Source organism: Zootoca vivipara, chromosome 3 (assembly GCF_963506605.1).
Source record: "Zootoca vivipara chromosome 3, rZooViv1.1, whole genome shotgun sequence".
Taxonomy (NCBI): domain Eukaryota; kingdom Metazoa; phylum Chordata; class Lepidosauria; order Squamata; family Lacertidae; genus Zootoca; species Zootoca vivipara.
This window is the reverse complement of record NC_083278.1, coordinates 43,726,245-43,753,915: the sequence shown is the minus strand read 5'-3', so window position 1 is coordinate 43,753,915 and position 27,671 is coordinate 43,726,245. Positions and strand designations below refer to the sequence as shown.

The 27,671-nt window shown below is 43.1% G+C and overlaps 1 protein-coding gene across 1 annotated transcript; it reads left to right on the top strand.

The window, feature by feature from the left end:
• The first annotated feature begins 6,869 nt into the window (after positions 1–6,869).
• GPR63 (G protein-coupled receptor 63) lies at positions 6,870–27,180 on the top strand. Its single transcript, XM_035109359.2, has 2 exons — positions 6,870–7,276; positions 23,148–27,180. Exon 2 carries the CDS (start codon positions 23,305–23,307, stop codon positions 24,559–24,561), a length of 1,257 nt encoding a protein of 418 aa, XP_034965250.1. The 5' UTR covers positions 6,870–7,276; positions 23,148–23,304; the 3' UTR covers positions 24,562–27,180.
• The last annotated feature ends 491 nt before the right edge of the window (positions 27,181–27,671 follow it).

The following is a 27,671-nucleotide window of genomic DNA, read 5'->3' as shown; positions in this document are numbered from 1 at the left end:
ACCTTTGGCCACAGTTGCCGTCTATTTTGTAAGTGGAGCTTCCTGAATTCAGAACCCACACCAGGAAAGTGGGGGAAGAAAACCAGGCTAACCTTATAACATTAACTTCAACATGCCCTCCATGCAGTGCAGTGCTCAAGCATGTCCTTTCACATCTCAAAGCATCAAACAGGATTTGGTGGTGGGTGGCCCCCGCAGGATATTGTGGAAGGGATTTGTGCACTTTTGTGCTCCTCCCTGGCCTGCTTTCTTGCTACCTACATTTGCATTGACATACACTTGGCCTGGTTTCTTCTGTTGCTATGGTGCCTAACTTTTTAAGGGCAGAAACCAACAAAACTTCATTGGGAAAAAGAGGCCGAGTTGTCAGAAGTTGATTAATAGGTCTTTTTCTGTGAGGACACTGCAAAGCGTTTGTACTCAGGCTTTCTGGCCATAATGAAAGCGAGTGCCTAATTCCCAGGGTACCGTGTTTGATTCTAGCACGGCAATTCCATTTAATTCACACTGCCTTGCTAAATTCATCTAATTTGAGGATTTGTTCCAATGTACTACAGAGCTCTTCCATCTACATTTCTGCCCAGTGTCGGTAAGGAGCATTCTGGTCTGAAGTTTAAATTTTCTGATTCACAGAGCAGTCGGTTGAACTCTTCCTGACAGCAAACTACTTGCTTGATTTACTGGAATGCATTCAAGCTATTATAAGAAAGCAGTTGCACAAATTTTTATCATCTCAAGAATCCTCCTGTTGCTATCTGAGAATTGTCACTACATCCGCAATATATTTTGAGATGCATGAATGTGCTGTAGGACACGCAATGGCAAAGCATCCGCAAAAGGTCTCAAGCTCAATCCCGGGCATATCCAGGTAATTCAAGTGTAGCTCATAAGGAGCAAGGTGGGCAACTGGTATGGTGCAATGTGAGGCGGCTGCCTACATATTATAAAGCCTTCTAGGAAAAGTTGACACCTGCAATAAAACCCACATCTTCTAGCATGAATGTTACTGTTCAGGATTCATGTAGCCAACAATGTCATCCTCTAGGATAGTATGATTTTAAGGACATATGAAAGAGCTACGGTACTGTATAGAAGTCTAGTACCAATACATGGATAAAGGCACAAGAAAAGGAAAACCTGTATCCAAAAATGATGCCAAGTCCTTAACTACACTGATATCCCACAGGAAGCCTATGAGGTCAGACACAGGTCAGACTTAGTCAAGCAAGTGAGCTAAATAATAATATTATGGTGGATGGGAGAGATACACATAGATAGGGCAAGTTCACTTGACTTCATGAACTCTATGGAGGAAAGAAGCATTACTTCTGCTTGGCTGATCCTGGACCAGCGGTCAGCAAACTTTTTCAGCAGGGGGCTGGTCCACTGTCCCTCAGACCTTGTGGGGGGCCGGACTATATTTTGAAAAAATATATGAACAAATTCATATGCCCCACAAATAACCCAGAGATGCATTTTAAATAAAAGGACACATTCTACTCATGTAAAAACATGCTGATTCCCAGACTGTCCGCGGGCCAGATTTAGAAGGTGATTGGGCCGCATCCGGCCCCCGAGCCTTAGTTTGGGGACCCCGGACCATTGTAACTTTTCTAAGTGTACATGCATTTATTAAACATGCTAATGGTCAATGATTGTTGATATCTTATCTGCAAGTCTAGAGCAAATCAGACCTGCCTACCATAATTTTATAAATAAAAATAGGAAAATAAGGCAGATAAAGATATATCAGATAGTTGAAGGTGGTATGATAGAAGGGTCACTTCTCTATGCTATACTGTCATCACCCGCAGTTCACATATTTTGTTCTGAACCTAGTTCAGGCTTCCTCAACCTTGGCCCTCCAGATGTTTTGAGACTTTAATTCCCATCATTCCTGACCACTGGCTAGGGATCATGGGAGTTGTAGGCCAAAAACATCTGGAGGGCTGAGGTTGAAGAAGCCTGACTTAGTTGCTAGAGTCATTATTTGTGATCACATTCACTTCCCTGTCTCGAGTGATCTCTGGAGTTGGGAGAGATCAGTCACTTACTTTATGCACACCTTTGGCAACATTTGGTGGCATCTATAAACACTTCTGCTAATTTCTGAGATTGCCCCAAACCTGGAGTGAAATAAGACTAACGTCTCCCTTTCCTCTAATTTTCTATGCATCCCAAAGAGAATGGCCATTTATCTCTTTCTCAAGCAGGACTGCGGGTTTTTCCAGACATCCTTTTTAGTGCACATTCATGATGATTTGCACTCTTGCTGCTATCAGGGTATCTTCAATACTACTGGTACCTGCAAGTGATTTGGGGAGGATGCACCACTTACTTTCCAATAGTGTATATCCTGTAATTTACTTACACAGAAAAAGATGTTGGTTCACTACATGCCTTTATGCCAATCTTTGTAATGTTTCAAGTGAAAGTTTAAGGGGTGTTTCTGAGTGGCTTTCCTTTATCAGTGGGTGACCCAATGGCATTATTGGAAGGATTCTAAGGTTGACTTTTGTTTTCTTTGTTTTCTAATCTCTGATTAGGTGCCATCTGGGCCAGTGAGGGGCAACCTTTTGAGCTTGGTGTGTCAAAATTCACCAAAACACCGAGCATAACTCGGGTGGTGTGTCACTTCGAGAAAAAAACTATAATTTTGTGATATTTATAGTTTAAATAACAAAAATGTATAATTGTAATATATAACTGTATTTAATAAACCAAAAACTAATTATTTAACCAAACCAAACCCAAAACCCCTTATTTATCACAAAGTGCCCAAAGTTGTTGAGCTTTTGCGGGGGAGCTGCTGACTGGGGGTGTGTGCAAAAGTTGTTTTGCTTTTGGGGGGGATGCCCCAAAGCTGCTGCACTTTGGGGGGGGGGAGAACAGAAATGAATGATGAATAATACCTTTGCTGGAACTAACACGCAGCACCGACATAGTCTGCCAAAGCGCAAAAAACCCCAGCACAGAACGGGTTAAAAAACGAACGCTGTTACACCCAAACATCGGCTGCCAAAGCACCAGAAAAAACAGCACAGAAAGGGTTAAAAACCAATCTCTGGCTACCAGCAGCAGCAGCAACAACAACAATAAAAGGATCCGGGTTTTAACAGCGGAGACAAGCTGTAGCGGGAGAAGGTGCGGGAGAACAAATGGGGGGGGGGGACAACAACAGCGCGAATGGGCCGATGGGGTGTGTGCCAGCAGTGAGGGCTCTGTGTGTCACATCTGACACGCGTGTCATAGGTTCGCCATCACTGATCTAGACAAACCGCAGATGGCGCTGTGGGTTAAACCACAGAGCCTAGGGCTTGCCGATCAGAAGGTTGGCGGTTCAAATCCCCGCGACAGGGTGAGCTCCCGTTGCTCGGTCCCAGCTCCTGCCAACCTAGCAGTTCGAAAGCACATCAAAGTGCAAGTAGATAAATAAGTACCACTCCGGTGGGAAGGTAAACGGCGTTTCTGTGTGCTGCTCTGGTTCGCCAGAAGCGCCTTTGTCATGCTGGCCACATGACCTGGAAGCTGTATGCTGGCTCCCTCGGCCAACAACGCGAGATGAGCGCTGCAACCCCAGAGTCGGTCACGACTGGACCTAATGGTCAGGGGTCCCTTTATCATTAGACAAACCAAATGCAGGGCATGATAACACATTATAAAATGCACAACCATTATTACTTTAGAATGTATTTTGCACACTTCAGCATACAAAGTGCTGTGTAATTCTTCTTTCATTCAAGGCCATGTTTTTAGATATTTGTTTCTCATTGGATTCTTCAGTTGTGAGAGGATCACAGCTGATTTTTCTGAAACGTTAACCATGAAATGCTTTAGAATAAACAGGGCAGTATTTAACTGCTCTTCTTAGACTTGCAAGTACCCTTCACGCTTTTAGAGTACTTTGGGAATAACAACAGATTTGCTACTCTGTGTGCATCATAACAACGTACATTGTGGGGAAGTTCCTCTTATCTGCTTCTTACTATTTAGCTGAGTGTTAGAACAACTTGAGAAAATGCCCTTCCTATTTGTGAAAGGCTCAGTTATTTCCATTTTCCTTTCTAGTATTACAAATTGAAAGCAGGACAAGGTCTTGAGTAGATTTCAGTTACAATAGGTTGGCCCAACAGAAGCCTTCATATAACTGCTATACTGTATGCTAATCAACAGGTTGATGATGGATCATCACTTTGTTGTGGTGAGTGGGCTTGCACATTGCGATGATCCTTGTGAGCAAAGCCATTGAGACTCTTGTACTCCCAGCAGGGTCACTTTGTCGAAGGGGAACTCCCCACCAGAGTAGAAATTATACTGTATATTGAACAGATGGAAAGCTCTTTCATCTGAGTAGGTTGAAAGCAAAGAGTTACCATAACTTTTGTCATAGAGCTTCAATATGCTGATGACAATGTAGTGTGTGCACACTCAGAGAATGACCTCCAAACCATCCTAAATAACTTCACAGAAATTTATGAAAAGCTTGGCCTATCACACAACACCCAAAAAAACAAGCACAAAATAACCCCTCTGCAGCACCACAAATCCAACTCAATGGTGTACCTTTGGAAAGTGTTGATCACTTCTCCTACCTGGGCAGTTATCTTTCCACAAGGGCCAACAATGATGCCAAAATTCATCATCGCCTGAGCTCTGCAAGTGCAGCTTTCTCCCGACTGAAGTGCAGAGTGTTTGAGGACCGGAACATTCACAGGGGAAACAAAATGCTTGTTTACAAAGCTATTATGCTACTAACCTTATTGTATGCTTGTGAAACATGAACCACTTATAAAAGCCATTTCCAATTCCTTGAAATATTCCATCAACAATGTCTCTGAAAAACTTTACACATCACTTGGGAAGAAAGGCGAACTAATGCCAGTGTACTGGAAGAAGCAAAGATTACCAGTGTCAAAGCAATGATTTTTCAACATCAACTTTGTTGGACTGGTCATGTTGTTCGGATGCTTGATTATTGTCTTCCAAAGCAACTACTCTATTCCAAACTTAAAAATGGAAAGTGTAACACTGGTGGTCAACAAAAAGAGGTTTAAAAACTTTCTGAAGGGAAATCTAAAAAAAATGTAGTATAAACACTGACAACTGGGAAACACTGGCCTGCGAGCGCTCCAATTGGAGAACAGTCTTTAGCAAAGATGTCATGGACTTTGAAGATGCTCAAACTCAGGACAAAAGGGAGAAATGTGCTAAGAGGAAAGCACGTTTGGCAAACCCTCACTGTGATCAACTTCCAGCCGGAAACCTATGTCCCCACTGTGGAAAGACGTGTGGATTCAGAATTGACCTACACAGTCACTTACAGACTCACTGTTAAGACCATGTTCGTAGAAGACAATCTTACTTTGGGTGATCACAAAAGAAGAGAAGCAGCAGCTAAACATGTGTTGGGCTACCCTGTCTGCTGGCAAGCTCTTCCTAATACTGTTGCATGATGCAACAATATCATTGGGCAGTTGTTTTATGCCATAATAAGCATAACCTTATATTAATACATTATGTTCAGGGAACAGGGAAAAACTAAAAATGAAAGGCCGTGATCTATAAATGTCCATGGGCAACAAAGCATAGTTCTAGAACCACTGCTTTGAAGAGAAGCGGCTGGAGAAGTGGAATTAAATCTATATTGCAACACCACATCGTGCAGAGAGTAGGGCTACTGAGCACACTGCAGAACACACTGCATTATTTTAACACCAGTCAGTATTATTAAAGGATATCTGAAAGCCATCAGAATAGCACAGTAGGTAGAGCATGAGACTCTTGATCTAATGGGTCATGGGTTTGAGCCCTGTGTTGGGCAAAAGATTCCTGCATTGCAGCGAGTTGGACTTGATGATCCCCTTCCAACCATAGGAGCCAACTTCTAGGGGCCAATGTCCCGTCGCCAGCCCCCCACCCCAATTGATAAGCACTGCCATTCAAATATTGGGTGGCAGCCACATCTTGTGATCAATATTTTATTCAAGTTGGCACCCCTGCTTCCAACTTTCCAATTCTATGCTTCTGTGATTCTGCGGCCCTGTCTGGGTTGTGTGTCCCTTTACTACCATGCATAGATGCCAACTCTCTAGGGGCCTGGGAGCACCCACAAAATTCCCCATGAAGGGGCCGGACACCCACAAATTTTGGTGCCAGGGCCATGCACACTGCAATCACAGGGCCAAGTAGGCACTCCTGCTACCATGCCCTATTTTTAACTCACAACTGAGATACTGAGATCCCTTCCTATCTTGGCCATATCGCTACTGGGTTAGTGGGCAAAGCTATGACCATAAGGCCAGTTCTTCTGAGCGAGAAAATTACAATTAACAACTTTTTAAAAAAACGTTTATGTACTTCCAAAAACACTGGCTGGTTTTTTTGTTTTGTTTTGTTCGCTAAGCCATGATAGAAACCACCCCAGGCCCCAGCAGTCAGGTGGGAGCCTCCACCACGCTTGGGGTTTCTCTGGCTGCCGACAGGCAAGAGACCCTTCGTCGTCCTTCCTTCCTTCCGATGGCTGTTCTCTCTTGGGCACCTTCCTTCCCCCTCCCCTCCACGGCAGAAAAAGCCAGCGGGGCTCCGGCTCCGCTTCTCGCGACACCGAGCCGGCCGCTCTTCTGCGCCAGAGGCAGCTTTTACAGCTGCGGCAAGAAGAGGCCCGCACGCCTCGGAAAGAGCCTCGCGCCGTCCAGAGAAGACGCTCGCTCCCCTCGGAGAGAGAGAGAGAGCCAAAGAGCGCCGGCTCGCTTGCGCGCGACGCTCGAGCGCCCCGCCAGCCTCCGCCCACCCGGGCCCTTGGCTCCTCCCCGGGAGCTGGCGACGCCGGCGGCTCGTTCATCTCGCCCAGGAGCGAGGCTGGGGCGGGCGGGGGAGCGGGCAGGTTCCTTCTGCCTTCCGCGAGCAGCTGTCTCGGCCGGATAGGCTCGCGGAGCGAATGGGGCGGCTGCGCTGAGATGGGGTCGGCGGCTGCGTGGGTGGATGGGAGTGGGGGGAAAGGCGGGCTGGGCTGAGGGGTAAAGCCAGCCAGAGAGAGAGAGAGAGAGAGAGAGAGGGAGACCCCGCTTCAGCTTGCAGGCGATGCTCCTCACTTGCTGCCTTGGCCGTCTCCTCCTCCCCGAGGCTTGGAAGCTTTTGTTCTTCTCTCCACTTTGGGGCAGAGGCGAAGTGCCGCAGCCGCCGACACCTTTGTCGTCCGCCAGGAAAGTTCCCGGAGGCAGCCCTCGACTCGTGCGTCCGCCTGCCCAGGACCGGGGCTTGTTATTGTTGTTTTGAGGTGAGGTTAAATCTCAGAGGGAAGAGGAGGAGGAGGTTGGATGGGCAGGAGCAGATGGAGCCGCGTGTGGCTCCCTGGAGTGGGGCTGCAAACGGAGCGAGTGCGAGGGGCTCAAGGCTGCGAAACCTCGCCGCGATTCGGAGAGCCTCTGGAGATGCCGGACTTGGGATCTAGTCCTCCTCCCCCTCCTCGCTCCCGACTTCATCTCTAAGAGCACATGCTGCTAGGGGGTAGTGGAGGGGAGGTTGGATGTGATCTAGATACTCCTTCATCACCTTAAAGGGTGGATCTCTCCCCGCAGCTCTTTCAGTGCATTCCTGAGAGGGGGGGGAGTAGAGATGGGGATGCACGTTGGTGATGGTGAGTGTGAAATGAAGGGACCGTTGGATTTACCAGTGTGTGTGTATGCACACACAGGGTGCCAACTTGAATAGAATTTGTGTGTTGGGGGGGGGGTAAGCCCTGCTTTGCATAATTACAAGACGTGGTGCATGCACACCGGTTGAATGGCAATGCCCATCAACTTGGGGTGGTGGTGGCCCCCTCTAATATTTTATTGGGGGGGCGGTGCGTGAAGAGATCTCAGCCCTTAGGAGTTGGCTCCTATGTGTGTGTGTGTGTGTGTGTGTGTGTGTGTGTGTGTGTGTGTGTGTGTGGTGCTATATGGATGAATGCATGTTGTTTTGCAAGGTGCCAGAGCACTTTTTAAAAACCAGGAACCCAAATTAGGACCAGATGGGATTCCATTGCCTTAATTTATAAAATTAGAGGTCTGCAGTAAATCCTAGATGTATTGAGGACTGACGCCTCAGACTTCAGCTTTGGCCGTTAATTAATTAATTCCTGCTAAACCCTCCCTGTCTCAAATTAAACTCTGCCTAAAACTCCAAGGGCAACTGCAACATCCTTGGCAGTGATTAAAGAATTGGTGTGTTTAAGTTCTATTCTAGAAGTCATTTGGGCATAGTAGTTGTTCCTTAATACACTTTTACTATCTTCTGTTGCTACAGTCAGAGTTATTAGAACCAGAGTGGTAGGAAATTGCATGATTCAGATTTAAACTACACAACCCCCCCCCCCAGTGTGTCCTCCATGTTGGTATTCTGATTACAGAACCAAGGTATTTAGAAGTGAAATACAAACTTACTGTATGTGGTGGGTTAATAAGGGCTTTCAAACTTCACATACTTATGCTGGCTTTCCTGAAGTGGTGAAATATTGAATCCTGGTTAAAAGGAGAGGAAGTCCTTCACTTCTGAACAGATGAGGTCCCTTAACCACATTTTAAAAAGCTGTTAAAAAGAGCTATAACAGAACAGTTTTATATTATATTATATTACACACACATACAGCATACCGGTATGTATGTTGCACCATAACCTGAAGTTCTTTGGGCAGCTACCGGTACAATAAATAAGGAGCAGGGTTTTTTTATTGAACAGTGTTCAGTGGGAATTACTCCAGTGTAAGTGTGTAACCTGGGAGTAAGTCTCACTGAGGTTATGCATGTATGGACATTAATATGTGTTAAGTTGATCTTGTTTTTCTCCCTTTCAGTTTCTGACAGTTAATTCTGGGTTGTCTTTCTAGATTATGGCCATGCAATCTGATTATTGAAAGGGGTCTGTTTTTGTAGTCATTTGTCGGTAAATGTGAGGGGGGGTTGGCAACTGCTTATACGGGTGAAATATGTATATTTTAGGAGTGCTGTAATTCAGGTAGGTGGTGAAGGCTCCCTGCCATCTTGTAAGGGAAAGTAAATTCACAGCTAAAATGTAAATGGTTGATTTGCTGGTAACTTCAGAACCAGGGTACTTCAGCTGAATTCAACAGGACATAGAATTTGATGTGCTTCAGTCTAACCTCATGAATGTTTACTTGCGAGCCCTATTTAGACCCATGGGATGTATGTTTCCTGGAAGTATGTCTTGCAGTGTAGCTCTAGCTGGTGTCCATGCTACTGTATGTAATATTAGGACATTTGAATTGTTCTATATTTCCTTATTGCAAAGCTCTTTTCTGGTGCCAGAGTGGTTTGTGATGCCAGAATGAATGGAGTTCAAATGTACACTACTTGCATTTCACCACCTGTACGTTAGTTATTTCTTAGAGCATGTTTCTGCCTGAATTCATCCTTGGAGAGTTGAAATTCTACTGCAGCTTACTAATGCTGTAAATTCTGCAACGACTAAGGCTACATTTAACAGGTAGGCTCTTTGATTAGGCAAACTAGTGAGCTCTGTATAGTATACCTTTTCTGCCTTAATGCTTTTGTATGGGTAATAACTTTTAGGAAAAGAGTTTACTCGCATTCTTAGTACTGAGATACTACATGGAGATAAATAAAAGGCAACTTGTGAAAGCTTGCAACTTGTGACAATATTACTTTTTGCAGAACTGTATTTTAATTTAAAGCATCCCACCAGAGTTTCTAACTCACCAAATCAGGTGCAGCTTACTAGCCATGTGACCTCAGGGAGGCAACAAAACATGGTGGGTTTTATCAAGCACTTGGTAGGATGCCTGTGTGGCTGCTAGGCTGCACTAGGCCTTGTGGATTGCTTTGTCCTGAAGACTGCAGTGTGCATTCCCAAGAGGAATGTGGAAAGGTTATTCTCTTCAACTTTTTTAAAATTGTTTTCTTAAGTTTCCAGGCTGCAGAGTTCATGACAAACTTGTGTACCGTAGTAAAGAGAGAATAAGGCACTGATATAGTGTAGATTACTGCATTAAAACCACTTTTGAAGTGCTCTCTGGATGGGATTACTTCCAAACAAATAGCTATGGAATTACAGCCTTTTTTTTTCATAGATTGGGGAGGCTGTGTCTGGATCTCTCTTTAATAAATGAGATAGATATTTCCAACGTTACTTTGAAAAGCCATGTAGTGTCCCTACAGCATAATATATCTTTCCCTGTTGCACACATTCCAAATAATGCTTGTTGCTCTGAGAGATGCAGGGGCGTACGAAGTGGGAGGCGGAGGGGGTGGGCCACCCCGGGTTTGTGTGTGTGTGTGTGTGTGACAAGATGCCCCCTGCCTCCTCCCAGCTGTAGAGCGGCCGAGGGCACGCACAGTCAGTACGGGCGCTGCTCTCGCGGCGTCCGTACGGGCTGCTGCTCTTGTGCGCCATCTATATGGGCTGCCTCTTGCATGGCGACCGTATGGGCTGCCACGCGCGTGCACCCTGTATGGGATGCTACACATGCACAGTCCATACGGATGTCACACATTTGTCACCGGGCGGTTCCTCCGGCACTGGACAGATGGGCAAGTTACTAAAGTGCATGACAGCATTTCATCCTATGTACAAGTGCCAGTAGAACATTGTTAAATTTGGAAATGTTACTTCTTTAAATCATTCAGTAGCACTTTTATATATCACGGTTATTTTAGCAACGTGAGCAAGAATCTGAAATCTTAAGTGGGACCTTACTCCCATGTGAGGTGTTTTGGATTGAGATATGAAGATCTAGTTCAGCTGAATGCTTGTCCCAGTTGCCATGACTTCATTGTAGGTTGTTCAGTGAGTTGTTTCTGACTTGATGATGCAGTATTAAAACGGTTAATTTTAACTGGTAGAAGGACAGGGCTAGCATGATCCCAGTCTGTGTTACTGTGCTATTAGAGTAGCCTTAGGTAAAGATCCCATGAACTAGCAATCTTAAACTAAAAACTGTGGCTAAGATTTCAGTCCATATACTTTTACTGCAGTAAATGATTTGTCAATACTGTATATAACATGGACATAAATATCCCAGGTTTCCCATTGTTCAGTTCGGAGAAGTAGAAGAACTGTTGTTGCTTAAGTATTGTCTTTGTTAATGCTCCACTTTAGCCTCTCTGCTGATCAAAAGAATGCAATTGGGGTTCAGATGAGCTGCACTATATCAATGGTGCGTTTACTGACTGTAGCAATGTTGTGATGTATGGGTATGACCAAATCAGTGGCTTTTCAGAAATCAGAATTCTGCACATCAATCTGTAGTCTGTCCAGAGTTAGCATTCAAAGAATGGCCTGGGGGCTTATGGCACTGTCACAAAATTAAAGTTAAGCACATCTGTGCTGGTCAGTGGTTTGGGTGGGAGTCAGCACAGAACATGAAAGAGATATAGATCTACAATAAATGAGTCCTGTAATTTTCTAGGGATCTCTTTTCCATGAGAGTTTATACTTCGGTAAAGAAGTGCAAACATTCCTACAATAAGTCTGGCTACGAGTCTCAAAGTATATTCCTTGCTAGTGTTTAACAAGCCATTTGCTTTTCATCACTATTTTCTCCTGAAAATTATAGGATCCCTCACCTCGTACAGATATATGTAAGGTAGTCATAACTTTGCCCCCACTTTGGGGCTGTGTCGCTGCAATAAAATAAAAATAAACTCTTGGTTTCCCAATACCAAAAAAGAGGAAGCTTACACACACAGGAGATGCACAAAAACATTTCGGGCAACATTTAAACCAGAAATGGGAACCCATGGCCTCCTGGCATTCTTGGACTCTAACTTGCATCACCCTGACTTTTTGGCAAGTGGGCTGGCATTGTTGGAGTTAGAGTCCAACAGCCTTAGGCGCTAACATCTAAAAGCAATATGCTGAGTATTCAACTCAGCAGTTGTCTGAACAGTAATATGCAGATTTTCTCAAAACTACCAAATTTTCACCCACAACCTTTTATCTTGGAAACATCCCCGGTGCTTGTCTTAGTAGCTTCTGTATATGGGCCAAACATTCACTTTCATTCTCAAAAAGGAGACCCTTGCGCAACACTCATTTATTTTGAGTTTATTTAGCTTGTGCAGGAGAACTTCCAGGACGACTACACTCTTTGCCAGTACTTTGGCTGTTAACAAGTGCATATTCAGAGATTCAAGTGTTGAGTACCATGAGTATTCAAACTTGTGTCCATTAACCTGCTTATTTCGTACAGTGGCCAAATTTTAGCATTCATCAGTGGATAAATGTTTTTTTAAACAAGGTAGTTGTCTTTTAGTCTATGGAATTAAGGTGAAACTCTCAATGGCTTAAGAGGCCCTCAGGTCTTTTAAGTTAATAAAGTTTATAACCTTTCCAGACTTCCTGTTATGGACTGTATAGCTGGCAGCTTGATTTGTGAAATGCAGAATAATTAACCATCCAGAAGTCTTAAAGATAAAGCACACTTGGGCTGCAAGCCTGAATCTCATTATATGTATATTAAATTATACTGGAATCGGCAAGGTTTACACATAACAGAATTTAGCACTCCAGTCCTAAAATGTGGGCCAACAAATTAAAATGCATTCTCCTTGACATTTTAGATTTCGAAGTGTGGGTGCTTTTTTTTTAAAAAAAGGTTATTTACAGCACTTGGATTCTGAGGTTACATAATACAGCAGAGGACTGTACCATATGCTTGGGTGAATTATTGATTCACCTCTATGACCTTATTAATGCAACCTTTTTGGTTTAAGGCTTAATTCTTCTCTGCTCCAATTGTGTTCTAGAACTTTGTGCTGCCTAAGAATCTGTGGCTTTTTGACGCATCGGTTCAAGCATGGGATGGCTGAACCTGGGAAGAAGGAATAGATTTTGTTCCTATGCTGGGTTTGAAAACTATACAGCTGCAGGGGTAATTTTTTTTTCTGGTGGGGCAGGAGAGATGAGAGTTGCTTCTTAAGGAGTAGGAAATCTAATACCGACTCAGTAGAAAAAGACTTCATGATTCCGTTTGGCTTTTGAAATGGATACTATGCTGTGAAGTTATAATATTACTAGTGCTTTTAGCATGGAGCTTAGTAATTCAGCCACAAAACTGCTATGATGTGGAACGGGATTCCAGATCCTTCATTTTTGCCTCTTAGAGCAAGCTTGCTTTCTCCTGCACTGGAGGGTAAGGACCTGAACCAATGGCTTCAAGTTACAAGGAAGGAGATTCTGACAAAACATCAGGAATGACTTTATGATTCTAAGAGCTTATTTGACAGTGGAACAGACTCCAGAAGGTGGTGGACTCTCCTTCCTTGGAGGTTTCGAAGCAGAGGTTGGACGATCATCTGCTATTGATGCTTAAACTGAGATTCCTGCATTGCAGGAGATTGAACTAGATGACCCTTGGGGTCGCTCCCAGCTCTACAATTCTATGATCCATGATAACAACTTTAGTAAAAGAACCAGTCTAGTGTTCATATGACATTTATTTTTATGTTTTGGAGGAGTGTCTAATCTTGCAGCCACCTCCTGCAGCCTGCAATGGTGCAGTCTAGGAGCAATTTTACTATGCAATAAGCTTTTTGTCTAGAGAGTTTCTCAGTAACTTATAATTGAAATAAATTGTAAATTATCCTAAATGGTACTAAATCCCTTAATGTAGCTGAATAGTTTAAAATACTTCTGCAAGAACAAATAAGTTGTGAGCTACTCTTCCATGAAATTATCTTTAGCCAATTTTAGATTTTGTGTGTTTTACAAAAATGGCACAATAGCAATCAAGAGTAGGTTAGCTCCAGCTTTTTTGTGGAACAAAGGCTTATCACCAGCTCTACCCAAATACTATTTTAGCACCCTTATGCAGAATATGCTGGTTAGCTTTGCTAACATGTTTTATGCTATAAGATTTACTGCCCAAAAATGTACTCTGAGTAGCTTCAGGCAGTCAAAGGAAGTGTTAGAAAGGAGCACAGGTGAGTTGTACCTTCTCTCATGCTTGCTTAAACCATCTGAAGCTGAGACTATGCACCTGCACCTATAGGATGATGATCAGATCACACAAACACACACTTATCTCATCATGAAAGATGGTGTGGGCTCACTTACAGATGTCTTAAACGAGAGCCAGTATGGATTTTCCAATCACTGCTGTTAGTTTGGAACACTATGACTGGCATGTTTAGTTACAATTTTCTGCAGCTGACTCACAGTGTGTGCTATAGAGCAAGCTCCCGCACCATCCTGAACCTATGGTGATGGTGTGGAACTTTCTTGCCCTCTGCCCAGAGGCTCTGAATAATCCTAGCCAATGACGATTCCTTACATTGTCAAATAGCTTTCAAAATTTGCTTCCATATTTTTTTCCATTGCTTGAGATAATGGCTCTAGTAAACCTTTTAAGCACCATCTCCCAGTTTATTGTTTTCCTTCCTGACTCCTATGCTTTTTTATTATTTGTCACAGAGCTTTCTATATTTTATTTAATGTTGCATTAAGGTTATGCAGCATTATGGTGTGATTTCTAAGTGTTAGGCGACACCTAGGATTTCCCCTTCCTGAATGGAGGGGGCTTCCTTCCACGGAATGAGGGTTAGGTTCACAAACTGGGTGCTTCTGTGAGTAGAAGCACTTTCATGAAGCAAAAATGTTGGATATCATCTAAAATGCTGAATGTGTACTTACACTGGTTTTTCTTGTCTTAAGATAAAAAATTGGGAATAGGCTACAATGAGCAATGCAGATTAAGTAAGGACACTCAGAGGCAAACGTATTTGCATCCTGCTACTAACTAAATTGCTTTCAGCCTGAGTGTTTGAAAGTGTGTTTCAATATCCATATCCACATTCTGCTGCTACTGCTTCTGCAATCATAACTAGTACTGGATGTGGAGTGACAATTTTCCAGTGACAGAAATGTCACTAAAAGAAAAGGAGAATGAAATCCACACTGAAATGTAAAGGCGAAGTCTAGCATTTGGAATGCTGTAAAGTGCAGGTGAGGGATTTATTCGCATTGCATTTTAAATCACAACTATTGAAAAATAAAAGCTTGATAGTCAGACCTTCTGACATCTACACCAGCCAGGACATAAGGGGTCAGTCAAAGCTCCACCCACATGAACACGATAAAAATGGGATAACATAGGGAAATTTTACAGTGCCAGATTATCACAGAATTTAGAAGGTAGATTCCTGAGGTGCAAAGCGTAAGATCTATTAAGAACATGATAACCACCACAAATGAGCATAGGAATGATGGGTTTCAATACCTGGTCTGGTCTGGAATGAAGCAGGTGAAAAGGAAGTGCATTTGGTTATATGAACTTAAAGGAAGTAGACAATAAATGTAAATAAAAAGTGAAGGTGTTCTAGGGAGAGCCAGGGAGCTCTTTCCTGTCAAGGGCTGGATTTGCTAGGGGAAAATTATTATTCAGGGGTTGCATGCCACCAAAGGGAAGGATTCTTTTAACCCTCTCTGCCAAACCCTTTTCACTTTCCCTCTTAGTTTCATTAGGAACAGATTATTGTTGCCAGAAATCTGAGCTGATCACTTGTGTTGGCTCTCCCCCTCCCTGCACCTCTCCGTTTCTGATTTTGCTCTCCTGGTTTCCCCATCCTTTCCTCTGGGTGCTATTCCCACCCAAGTCTGCATGAAAGCCAAGGACCACATGCTCCCTGTCTCTGGGCCAGGGCAAGGAAAGTGACAGAAGATGGCATAGAAAAGGAGAAGAGCCTGCAAAAGCAACTGGATTCAGAGAAGGGTATAATGGTCGGGTTGGGCATTTTGTGTGTGTGGCTGATAGCAGTATCTGTCCTGACTGTGCCAAGCACAGCTACAGATGGCATAAATGAGGAATGCTGGAGAGAAACGAAGGAGCTGAAAGCAGATAAACACACATGGAAAGTGGGAACGTGTGTGGGAGAGCTGTACAGATCCAAATCTGAAATAACAGTGAAACTAAGACTCTGAGACCAAGAGATTTGAGACTCCTTTTTCTTTACGTGGCAGCCTCCATACTACATGGCCAACTGCTTTTGAAACTGAGGGAGTTTCAAAAGCAGGTTATGACAGACTTGTTCAAAGAAAACAGACCCTTGTGCAAGCCTAATTAGTCCATTTTATCCCAAGTATGACCTGGAGAGCATTTGTTCTGTGTAATGCACTTAATTCCTCATTTGCCGAGCAACTTGTCCAATCGTAGCCCATTGAAACAAGTGGGAAAGAGTTTCAAAAGTTTTGCTTTGTTAAATTGCATTATTGTAACCTTTTTTCTACATCAAACTGAGGGCAGACACCTCCAAATCTTTTGCTGATTAGTGTGTCTGTTGCCTAGTGTGCGTGTCTGGCAGAGACGGGTGTGCAAAATACTAAACTGGTAGCTATTTGATATTTCAGTTGATATTTCAGTTGTGGACTGATCATAATAAGCATTTTATATCTAAAAAAAATCCAGGCTCTCTCCCCAATTATTTATAGCTAGCCACACTATTTGTTTTATTAGCGTGATTAATTACGTTAGTGACTTTGCATGAGTGGTAGTATAAATTCCTTTGTAGTCTATTTCTGGTGTAGATAGGAACATGGTTGTAAAACTTAGAAGCCTGTAGCCAGATGGATTAAAGTGTTGCTAAGGAAACAGACTTGGAAATGAAGTGGCAGCAGACTGTCCACAGAACATCATGCTGTTTGGAACTGGTATTTTAGGTTCATGCAGATAGTTAAAAAAGAAGAATGAAATACTAATTTCCTGACTTTTTGAAAATACCATGTTAATTTTTATTGCTCATTAATGTATACAATGGACTCTGCATGCTTTCCCTGTATCACAAAAAGTGAGAAGTCTACAGCAGTTTGAAGGGCACTCCAGTGGTTGGCTTCATCTAGGTACAAATGTGGTCCATCACCTGATTAACTTAAGCAGTGATACTGGTTCCAGTTAAATGTTTCTCAGGACTTGAGTGTTGAGTTGAAGAGCAGTGATAGTCAGAATGTTAACACAATTTAATTCATCTTGAAAATACAAGTGACGTTTGGATCTGTTTAGCAACGTTGGAAGATAGCGACTTGCTCAAGGAAACTTTGTGTCTTGCCAAAGGATGGGTAACAGCTAAATTATACATTTTTTTAAAAAAAGGAGGGCTCAACCATTGCATATTTTTTGCTCCCAGCAGTCTTAGACACAATCTGAAACCTGTTTAGCACCTAAGAGAGCCTAATATGTATTTCTGCTACTTTCTCCCAGGTTCCATCTTCAGGCTGACTAAATGCAGATTACGTGAGTTCATTGTCAACTGACATTTGTCTCCCTTGCTTGGTTTACCACCAAGCTTGATGAAATGTTCTAGAGCTTAAAAAGCTTGCGCACTATTTTGTGTCATTTTGGGTTGATTATCAGGCAAATATTTCCTCAAAATAGTGTGCCAGCGTTTGAGCTTGGGCCAATGTGGCTTATGGGAATCTTTCCTGTAAGCCAACATGCCTACCTTTGCTATTCAAAAGGTGTTTCTTCCTTCTCAGATGATTCCTTGTATATGCAGGGGCAAAGCAAAACGACTCGATGCCTCTTTGGGGAATATAGTTGAAGAAGGCCTTTAAGCAGGGAAGTTGCATACAGTACCAGGAAGAAAGCCTGGCCTTTTGTTACAGTTTTATTTTTTATGTTAACTCCTATTCTGCTCAAGAGCTAACTTTATTTACTTTTAAATCATTTGGGAAATGCTTTTGGTATTAACACGAGGTGGCATTCAGCCCCATGCTCTTTCAGTCATTTCATCTGAGCGAGGGTTGCTGCTTGCCAGGTGAAACGACCTCCCCTATCCTCCCTCTGCACTCTGTTCTGGGGTTCTTCGGCCTCTCCTCCCCAGCTTGACAAATTGCTGGGGGGAAGAGAGCGGGGAAAGCCCTGTCGTGTAAGGTGGAAGTCCTTGCTATTGGGGTTGGCTAAGTGAATCACGATCCCTGTATTTTCAACTGCACCAAAGCTGTTTTTTTTTCTTCATTGGGTTTGGGGGCTGAGGTTTTCCCCACCCCCCATTGCTTAGTACTGGCACTGCTACCAAGTTTTATTTTTCTATTTTTTTCATTTTTGCTTATCTGGAATTTTCATAGACTGAAAATCATTATTCTGTGGAATTTACTTCCAAGCATATGTTCTGAGGATTGCATTTTTATTCATGTCAAGCAGGTGTTTCCTGTGAACCTACTTGGCTGCTCTGGAGTAAATGGGCTGTGGATCATAGCCACATTATGCCGATGCTGAATTGCCGGGTGTGAATTCAGCAGTTCTGAGAATGCTCACATGCATTCTCAGGTGACAGCCCCCAAACTGCACTGTTCCACACTATAGATCTATAAAATCTATACATTTTATATATTTATAGTCCCACTATGACCTGGACTGTAGATTTCACAGATCTATAGGCCAAGACAGTGTAGCTACATATAATGGTTGCCACCATGAATATGATACAGACATCAGTGCCGTCCAACCAGCATTCAGGTCTGGGGCCTTTGGCCAATGCCTGATTTGGTTGATTGTTGGGACCGGGCTCAGGGGCGTACCCAGGATCAAAACTAGGGGGGCAACGGCGGGGCCAATGGGAGGGGCCACAAAGTGGAAATGTGGGCAGGGCTACGGAGCCCAGGTGAAATTGACTCCGGTCTCACCTAGGCACCGTGAAGCTTTTTGCAGTCGGAGGTGCCGGGGCTCCGCTGACAGCATGCAGCCAAGGCGCTCGCTCTGGCCCACTGGGCTGCCCCCAGTGCACTATGGCCAGGACCCCGGCGGAGCGCGCAGCCGTGGGCAAGAGCGGCGCTGCCGGCGGGGCTGGTGGGCAGAGGCGGAGCACAGCCCAGCGGAGCGCAAGTTCGGCGTTCCCGCCCACCGCGCCGCGCCCTCCAGCTTCCCGTCACGCTCTCTGGTTCCCCGCTGTGCTTGGCCTTGCCGGAGGGCGCAACGGGGAGCTGGAGGGAGGACGCGGTGCAGCGGGCGGAATGCCGAACTCTCACTCCACCGAGCTGTGCCTCTGCCCACCAGCCCCGCCGGCAGCGCCGCTCTCGCGCACGGCTGCACCGTCCCTGCTTCTAGGGGAGGCAGCTGCCCCCCCCCCTGCGCTGGGTACGCCCATGACCGGGCTTGCTTTGATTTGCTCTGCCTATAAAGCTTGAGAATCAACTAAGACTGCAGTCCTTTAATAGCTTACCTGACACTAAGACCCATTTAACTTCTGATTCTTAACGCCTTGTGAAGATGTACATTGTACGTTAAACTATGATGTTTAAAGACAAGTAGTGAATTATATATTTCCAGTACTACTGATAGGAATAATTGTTTGAGTCTAGTACAGAAAGTACAGTGGACGCTCGGGTTGCGAACGTGATCCGTGCGGGAGGTACATTCGCAACCTGCAGCATTCGCAACCCGCAGCGCCACATCTGCGCACGCGCACATCACGATTCGGCACTTCTGTGCATGCGCAAAGCGCAATTTAGCGAGCGCTGAAACCTGGAAGTAACCCGTTTGGGTGCTTCCAGGTTTAGCACGGTGCGCAATCTGAAAAGACACAACCTGAAGCGTCTGTAACCCAAGGTATGACTATATATGACATGCTGTCTTGATGTTTTATTAACATTTAGCCTATGATTGCAGGCAATGCTTTAGAGCAGTGCATAAGCCCATTTCACATGCTAGCACCTTTTTCACCAGCGTAGTGATCATTATCTTCCTTCATGATATTGTCCATAAGCATCTGGGTTGGAAGAACAGCCAGTGGGGATGGACTTTTAATGGTAACAGCTCTTACTAGAATAGATTGAACCAACTTCTTTAGGAATTACTGAAGATGTTGGCTGTAGGGGAAGCTCATCTAAGTTCTGGCAGTGCTGAATGCTTGCTAGCAGTCATATCTCATTCAATTGGCACATTGGACTAGTCTGTGAGATACAATTGCAATTTGTTGCTGATATTTACTTGCCTTTGTTCAGCAGAACAGCAATGATAAATCTTTATTGGTAATTACAGCATGTCATCTGTCCAACAATCTTTAACTTCATTTGAGCCACAAGTATTGGTCTGTCAGTGGGAATCTTAAATCATTGAATTAATGCTGAAACAAATGAAAGAGCTGCCCAAGCTGATAAGTTTTTGAAAGAGAAAATCAAATGGTGTTTATCTCCTTGAGAATGCAGTTTTCCTCCCATTAAAATTTTATTTTATTTTTTAATATAATCTCTTCCTTCATATATTGGATGTATGTAATAATGTCATTTACTTACCGTAGGTCACAAAACTGGGGGGACGGGGACCTCTAAGATAACTTCATGACCCCTTTGAATAAGAGCCTTCCTAAGTACCCAATTTAATTTTGTTTTTATGGTTACATAAATAATAGCAGTGAAAGGCCTGGTATAGGGTGCAACTGACTGCTCTTACAATCCATCAACTCAATTTTAAAAAACCAGCACCAGATTAACATTTTTTATCCCAGGTAAACAGCATCTTGTTCATGAAGTATAAAAGAACATACAAATTGTTTTAAGTTGACAGGTTGAAACAAGTTGCTAGCTATCACTTCCTTCATTTTATCTGAATCTAATCATAATGAAGTCCAGCCATTATATAGGGGGAAATGTGTGGGAATGCCTTAGATACCTGCAACTTGGTGGTCTTTGGACTGCCACTTAGACTGCAACCCTGACCCTGCTTACCTGGGAGTAAGTCCCACAGAATACAGTAGGACCAACTTCTGAGTAAACATGATTAGGATTCTGCTGAAACTCGACTTCATCTTTACTGAAGATTTTGGTAAAGGTTTTACTTTGATTTTTACTGCAGATTCATGTGTTATGGGACATTGTACCATTGCTGAAATAGGGCCTACATTTTTAAGGCTATGCTTGCACACTGCGGCTTTTACTGCAAAAGCATAGTTGTGATAAAAAGTCCCTCTTCCTTACTGCTGCACTAAGTCATTGGTACCAAAACTATTTCCCCCATGGACCACTCGGAATTTGCTGAGTGTTTTGGAGGACCACTTAATCATTTTTCTGCCTGTTGTAGCAATTGCAATGAACTGTATATGGACCACAGTTTGGAAACCCCTGCCCTAACTGATTCTTCATTCTCCAGGAGTGAGGTGAATTTCTAGACCTTCTCCCTCCCCTAGTGCTACTACATTAATTCACATGAACTTTAGTTCAGTTGAGCTTACAGACCACCTATGCTTCAAAAGTCAAACACTACACTGAACTGGGACATCCTTGAGAATAATCTCAGCAATATATGCCAAGTCTCTACCGGTAGTTTCTTCACTTAACCTGCTGGTTATTTTTACTGACTTGCCCAATATATGTTACAAAGAACTGAAGCACATAAGCAGAAACGGCTTCCCCTGTTTTCTGTTATCTTTTATTCTTCACCTGAATTATTTGTTCCTGTCGTGCTACCTTTTACATCACTCCCCTGTGGGCTACTGCTGTTACCGTCTTTCCTCGCTTCTTGCTGTATTATTTGAGTCATAGGCCTTTATGGGCTTCGTTGCCAGAGATTTTTTAATGCAACTCATTGCAACTAAAAATAGCACAAATTTCATTTCTCTTGCTATCGTAGATTGCATATTTAAGCTTTTTTTCAGGGGGTGGGGTGGGGAGAAAAGGATAGTCTTGGTTGAAATATACCTAAAATGGTTTGTTAAATCTCACTAAAGTTTAGAGATGTCTTGCCATTGTCCTGGTGTTTATGCCACAGTTAATTATTAACATTAGGACATACTCCCATCAGCATTGATATCAAAGCTGGGTGAAATCTGATAGAAAGGTGTGTGTGTATATGTGCAAGTGGTTAATTGCGGCTCACAGTCATTTGTAACTGCGGCTTTGGAAATGGGTTTTACTTCAACCTAGCTGTAAAGAGGGCATGCAAAGTGCTGGGCAAGGAAGCACTTGTGAAAGGGGCATCTAACAAGCCCTGTGGGCAAAATAAATCACTTGGCATCACTGTAACATCAAGCCAAGTCCCCAATCCTGCTGTAGACCATCAAATTAGCTACCCTTCATGTGGTTTGTATGTTCCCATTAGACTACTACTAACATTTACATTGCAGCTAAATGGAAGTATATTTGACAGTAGATAAATACATGCACCACCTTTCTTTGAAAGCCACATGAGTATCTGTTTTCCCCACAATACACAAGGGCCTACCTTGTTTCTACTCTACAACACTACCTGCTTATCTAGGGAGGAGTAGGGGTGACCATCAAGTGGATTCCCTAAAGTGTCATGTACATTTATTGTCCTTCTGTTGGTATACCTAGAAAATCTGTCAAAACCAAAACCAAACACACACCAAAGTCTTCTTAATGGAAGCATAAGCACATTTGTTACTCTTCTCTAGTACTGTATATTTCTGCATATAAGACTACTTTTTAACCCAGGAAAATTTTCTCAAAAGTCAGGGGTCGTCTTATACGCCAGGTCGTATTTCTTATACGATGAGTATATCCCAAACTCTATATTTTAACTGGAAAAGTTGGGGGTCATCTTATACGCCCAGTTATAAGCCGGAATATACGGTACTCCAATCAACATCCGTAAAGAGCATAGCCTGTTCCTAGAGAAAGAGATGACTATTGGACTTCAACTGACTTGCCAAAATTTTGTTAACATTATTTAGTTATAACATTTATATATCACTTGATTATTGGCAGTTTACAAGAAGGAATATAAAACGATCACTAAAAATTTACAACTGTAATTTAAAACTTACAAAGTTAAGATCACAATAGAATAGACTGAAATGAATTAATACTCACACAGGCTTTCTAAACATCTCCTACTCGCAGCAGAAACTTGTCTGAAGAAAGTTGTGCTGCAAAGGGGTTCCTGCTCATAAATTATGTCTGACTGTGCCTTTGTAACTCTTAACTGTTCCAAGGTTGACAGAAACAGAATCTCACAGGACAGTGCAGTAGGAAAGAGAGGTTACTATGTACTTTTTTCTGGTACTCTTGGGTCTACTTATACAGCTCTTCTGATCATATCCATACGCAGCATTGCATCCTCCCTTGATTTCTGTAGTAGATGCTTCCCCACCCCAACTTTGTCTTCAGTATGCTTTAACACTAAGCAAAAGCAACAGCATTATACTCACCTCTAACATTCTAATTCCTGCTTGATTTTTCAGACCAAAGCACTGCCATGAAGGGTGAAGCTTTACTTTCCCCCTGCTGGATCTGTAACTACGGTTTGGGGCATGGCCATGGATCATGACACCACCCTTTTATGCTAAAATGCCTTGAAGCCTCTTTATCTCTCCCTTGCATTCTGCTCTGTGGGAAGTGATGTTTTTTTCTGCAATGCTGACGTCTGCTCATTCTGGGACATTCAATGCAACTTTTATTGTCTATGAAAATATGTACGCAAATATCACCACCCCATCCTTCTTGGTTCGTAGTGGCACAACACAGCCACTGAAATATCACTTGGGTGCCATGGTTATCACTGAGGTAACTACTCTGACAACCAACACTACAACTGCCCATCCATTGCAATCAGCCTCCAAGAGCTTAAGCCTGCCACTCCAGGTAATTCTTTCTGCTGCCATGATATTTATACTCCTCGTTTCTTTCCTTGGCAACCTTGTCGTCTGCCTAATGGTCTATCAGAAGACTGCAATGCGATCGGCTATTAACATTCTCCTAGCTAGCCTGGCTTTTGCAGACATGTTGCTTGCTGTGCTGAACATGCCTTTTGCTCTGATAACTGTCATCACGACCCGGTGGGTTTTTGGGAATATCTTCTGCAGAGTCTCGGCCATGTTTTTCTGGCTATTTGTCATCGAAGGGGTGGCCATTCTGCTTATCATTAGCATTGACAGGTTCCTTATAATAGTTCAGAGGCAGGATAAGCTGAATCCATACCGTGCAAAGTTCCTCATTGCTGTCTCATGGGCTGCAGCCTTCGTAGTTGCTTTCCCGCTTTCTATGGGAAACCCCAACCTGCTACCTTCCAGAGCACCTCAGTGTGTGTTTGGCTACACAACGAGCCCTGGCTACCGTGCCTATGTGATACTGGTGGTACTGATTTCGTTTTTTATCCCATTCTTGGTGATGTTGTATTCTTTTATGGGCATCCTCAACACTGTACGGCACAACGCAGTTCGCATCCACAGCCACCCAGATAGCATATGCCTCAGCCAAGCTAGCAAACTTGGTCTCATGAGCCTTCAGAGACCCTTTCAGATGAACATTGATATGAGCTTTAAAACTCGTGCCTTCACCACCATATTGATTTTGTTCATTGTCTTCATAATCTGCTTGGCGCCCTTCACCACCTACAGCCTTATTGCCACATTCAACAGCCACTTCGATCAGAAGCACAACTTCTTTCAGATAAGCGCTTGGCTCCTTTGGCTCTGCTACCTCAAGTCTGCCCTGAACCCATTGATTTACTACTGGAGGATCAAGAAATTTCATGATGCATGCTTAGACTTGATGCCGAAGTACTTCAAGTTTCTGCCACAGCTACCTGGTCACACCAGAAGACGTATCCGGCCTAGCGCAGTATATGTGTGTGGGGAGCACCGGTCGGTTGTGTGAAACTTGCAGCAAAGGGACACTTGTTCTTTTTCTGATGTACGTCCATTTTGGTGGATTGAAATACAGTGGCTTCTTTAGCTGCCATGTTTGTAACTTTAGTACGTATTCCAGCTGCCATGTGCAATTTCAAGAGAGAGAGATCATATTTGCTACTGGCGTATATGACTAAACGAAGATATTGGCTACAAACCCAAAAAGCTCCGTGTGCACAAAGGAAGAATAATGCAGACAGAGATTTCTGTTTGCCACAGCTGCTTCCACTGCTGCAGTTTAGGTTCCTCCTTCAGCAGATACAACAGCAGCAATGAAAACCTCAAAGAAAACTCCTGCTATGTGCAGTTTTCCCCCTTGCACACATGTGTAGCTTTCTGTGGATTGTGGCCACTTCCTACAGCTTTCTGCAGTGGAGAGGGAAACTTATTTGAATTATTTCTCAAGTTTGATGCTCATGACTGCAGGTCCACTTAATTGTAGATGTTTTTAATGCTGCTATTTTATGGTACATTGGGCTGAACACTTACTTTTTTAAAAAATAAATGATGTTACTGTTTTATGCCAACATAGGCCACATATCCACTATATATTTACAGCAGTATCATACCACTTTAAACAGTCATGGCTTCCTCCAAATAATCCTGGGAACTGTAGTTTGTTAGGGGTGCTGACAGTTGTTAAGAGATCCCTATTCCTTTCACAGAGTTACAATTCCCACACCTCCCAGGGAAGAGGGGTTGATTGTTAAACCACTCTGGAAATTGTATCTCTGTGAGGGAAATAGGGATCTCCTAACAACTCACAGCACCCTTAATCAACATTAATCCCCAGGATTCATTGAAGGAAGGTATGATTCTTTAAAGGGATGCAGGTGGCGCTGTGGATTAAACCACAGAGCCTAGGGCTTGCCAATCAGAAGATCGGCGGTTCGAATCCCTGTGACGGGGTGAGCTCCCGTTGCTCGGTCCCAGCTCCTGCCAACCTAGCAGTTCGAAAGCACGTCAAAGTGCAAGTAGATAAATAGGTACCACTCCGGCGGGAAGGTAAATGGCGTTTCCGTGTGCTGCTCTGGTTCGCCAGAAGCGGCTTTGTCATGCTGGCCACATGACCTGGAAGCTGTATGCCGGCTCCCTCGGCCAACAACGCGAGATGAGCGCCACAAGCCCAGAGTCGGTCATAACTGGACCTAATGGTCATGGGTCCTTTACCTTTAAGACTCTCTAAAGTGGTTTGATACTGCTTTAAATGTATAGTGCAGATGGGACTATAGCAGAGCCAAAAGGTGTCTATTTAATTTAACATTTCCAAGAGTTGTAGTGATATTCAAAATAGATTCTACTTATCTTCGTGCACTTTAAAAAGAACTGTATAGGGGTGTTTTGTTTTTGTGTGTTTTCTTTCTTCCCGCAAGGGTTTAGTTTTTTCATCCAACTTTTGTAGTGTTTCAGTAAACAATCTTTTAAGAAACGTTGTTTTCAGAAGGATAGATCTGCAAACACTGAGTTTATCTGGATCTCAGAGGCTCAGTGCATGTCGCTCTAAGTGAGGCTATACATAAACACATTCATTGCAGTCCAGCAGAAGTTAAACATGCTTAGGTCTCATTGAAACCATAACATTAAAATCCACGGATTTTAGTAGCTTAAGCACATGGGATTTTGTTTGGGGTCCTATTGATTTCAATGGGATATACGCATCTTTTACATTTCTATGATTTTTACCTGTTCTGTGTCACAGGCTGAGCCCTGACCAAGAACAATTGATGCCGTATTGCATTTTTTAAAGTATACAGATTTCAGGATCCAAAGAGCTACTTTAGGTATATACCCTTGGCATGCCCAATGGAATCTCCCATTATTCCTTTGGAATTCCAAGCCGCTAAATCCATGTCACAAATTGTTTCTGAAACTGCCCTTACTTTCAAGACAGATTTGTGGTGCAGTTGCTTGAGAAACATTAGAACAACTCTCCTTTGTGCCTGTGGAACTAGTTGTATGGTCTTTTGGATCAAAAAGGAAACAATACTAACTTTTACTCATAAAGTGACCAGACCTCCACAAGGCATAAATAAAAACTGTTAATATATTGGGAGCTATTATTAATGCACTGATTTCTTCTGAATGAGAGGTTTTTTGGAGGAGGGAATTCTTTTAAAAAGCTTTAGATAGTGAGAGTAAGCAGGGGTTTCATACTGCCACAGGCATTAATAAGTTATCTTACTATTATCAACCAGATTTAATTCGTCTCCCTCTTTCTTCGGTCAAGCAATTTTGTAGGGTTGCATCAGTTACCAGCTTTACTTGTCTTTGTGTTAGCCCTGCAAACATCAGTTCCTATTTGAGAAAATATTAAAAAAAATAAAGAAAATTATGTTAGGAATTACTCGAGAATACTTGCATGCAATCTGTTAAATGAACTTAAGGATGCCAATATATTAAGTCTACAATCAGTTCTACTGTAGTTTACAAGAGGGCTGGATATGTTTTTGCTGGGGTTCTTTTTAACCCAGTTGATTTCTTCACTGGCAGCAAATGACATAACTGAAAACCACTATTTGGTCATAGGGTTGCAAGACTCAATAGAGGACAGGACTTCTGTGCCTTTAATTGCCCTGCTCTATTTTGTGTCTGGAAACCTTAAAGAGAAACCAGCAGGCAATTGGCTTGGAAATTAAACAAAGGGTCTGCTGGTTTCTCTTTAAGGTTTCCAGACTCAAAAGAGAGCAGGGCAATTAAAGGCACAGAAGTCCTGTCCTCTATTGAGTCTGGCAACCCTATTTGGTCATATAGGAAGAAGCAATGCTGTTCCTCTGAAAATTAAGTATATATTTTTTAAAAAAGTTGTGTTATGGAAGAACATTTCATAGACTGAGGTGTGTGTGTGCTGTTGATGCTATTTTACTTAACTTAATTTTACTGCAGGGAGAATTCATTGCCTCCCATTAAATCTATTACTAAATGTTATCACTCTCTAACAAAGGAACTTGTCAATGCTGTCAGTAACCAGTGCCATTGTTCTGTCTTCCAAAGGAAAGCAACATAAGCCTCCTTTATGTGGTAACTGAAAGGGACCCTTAAAGGGGGCAGCAAGGATGTGCTACTGATCCTGCTTCTTAA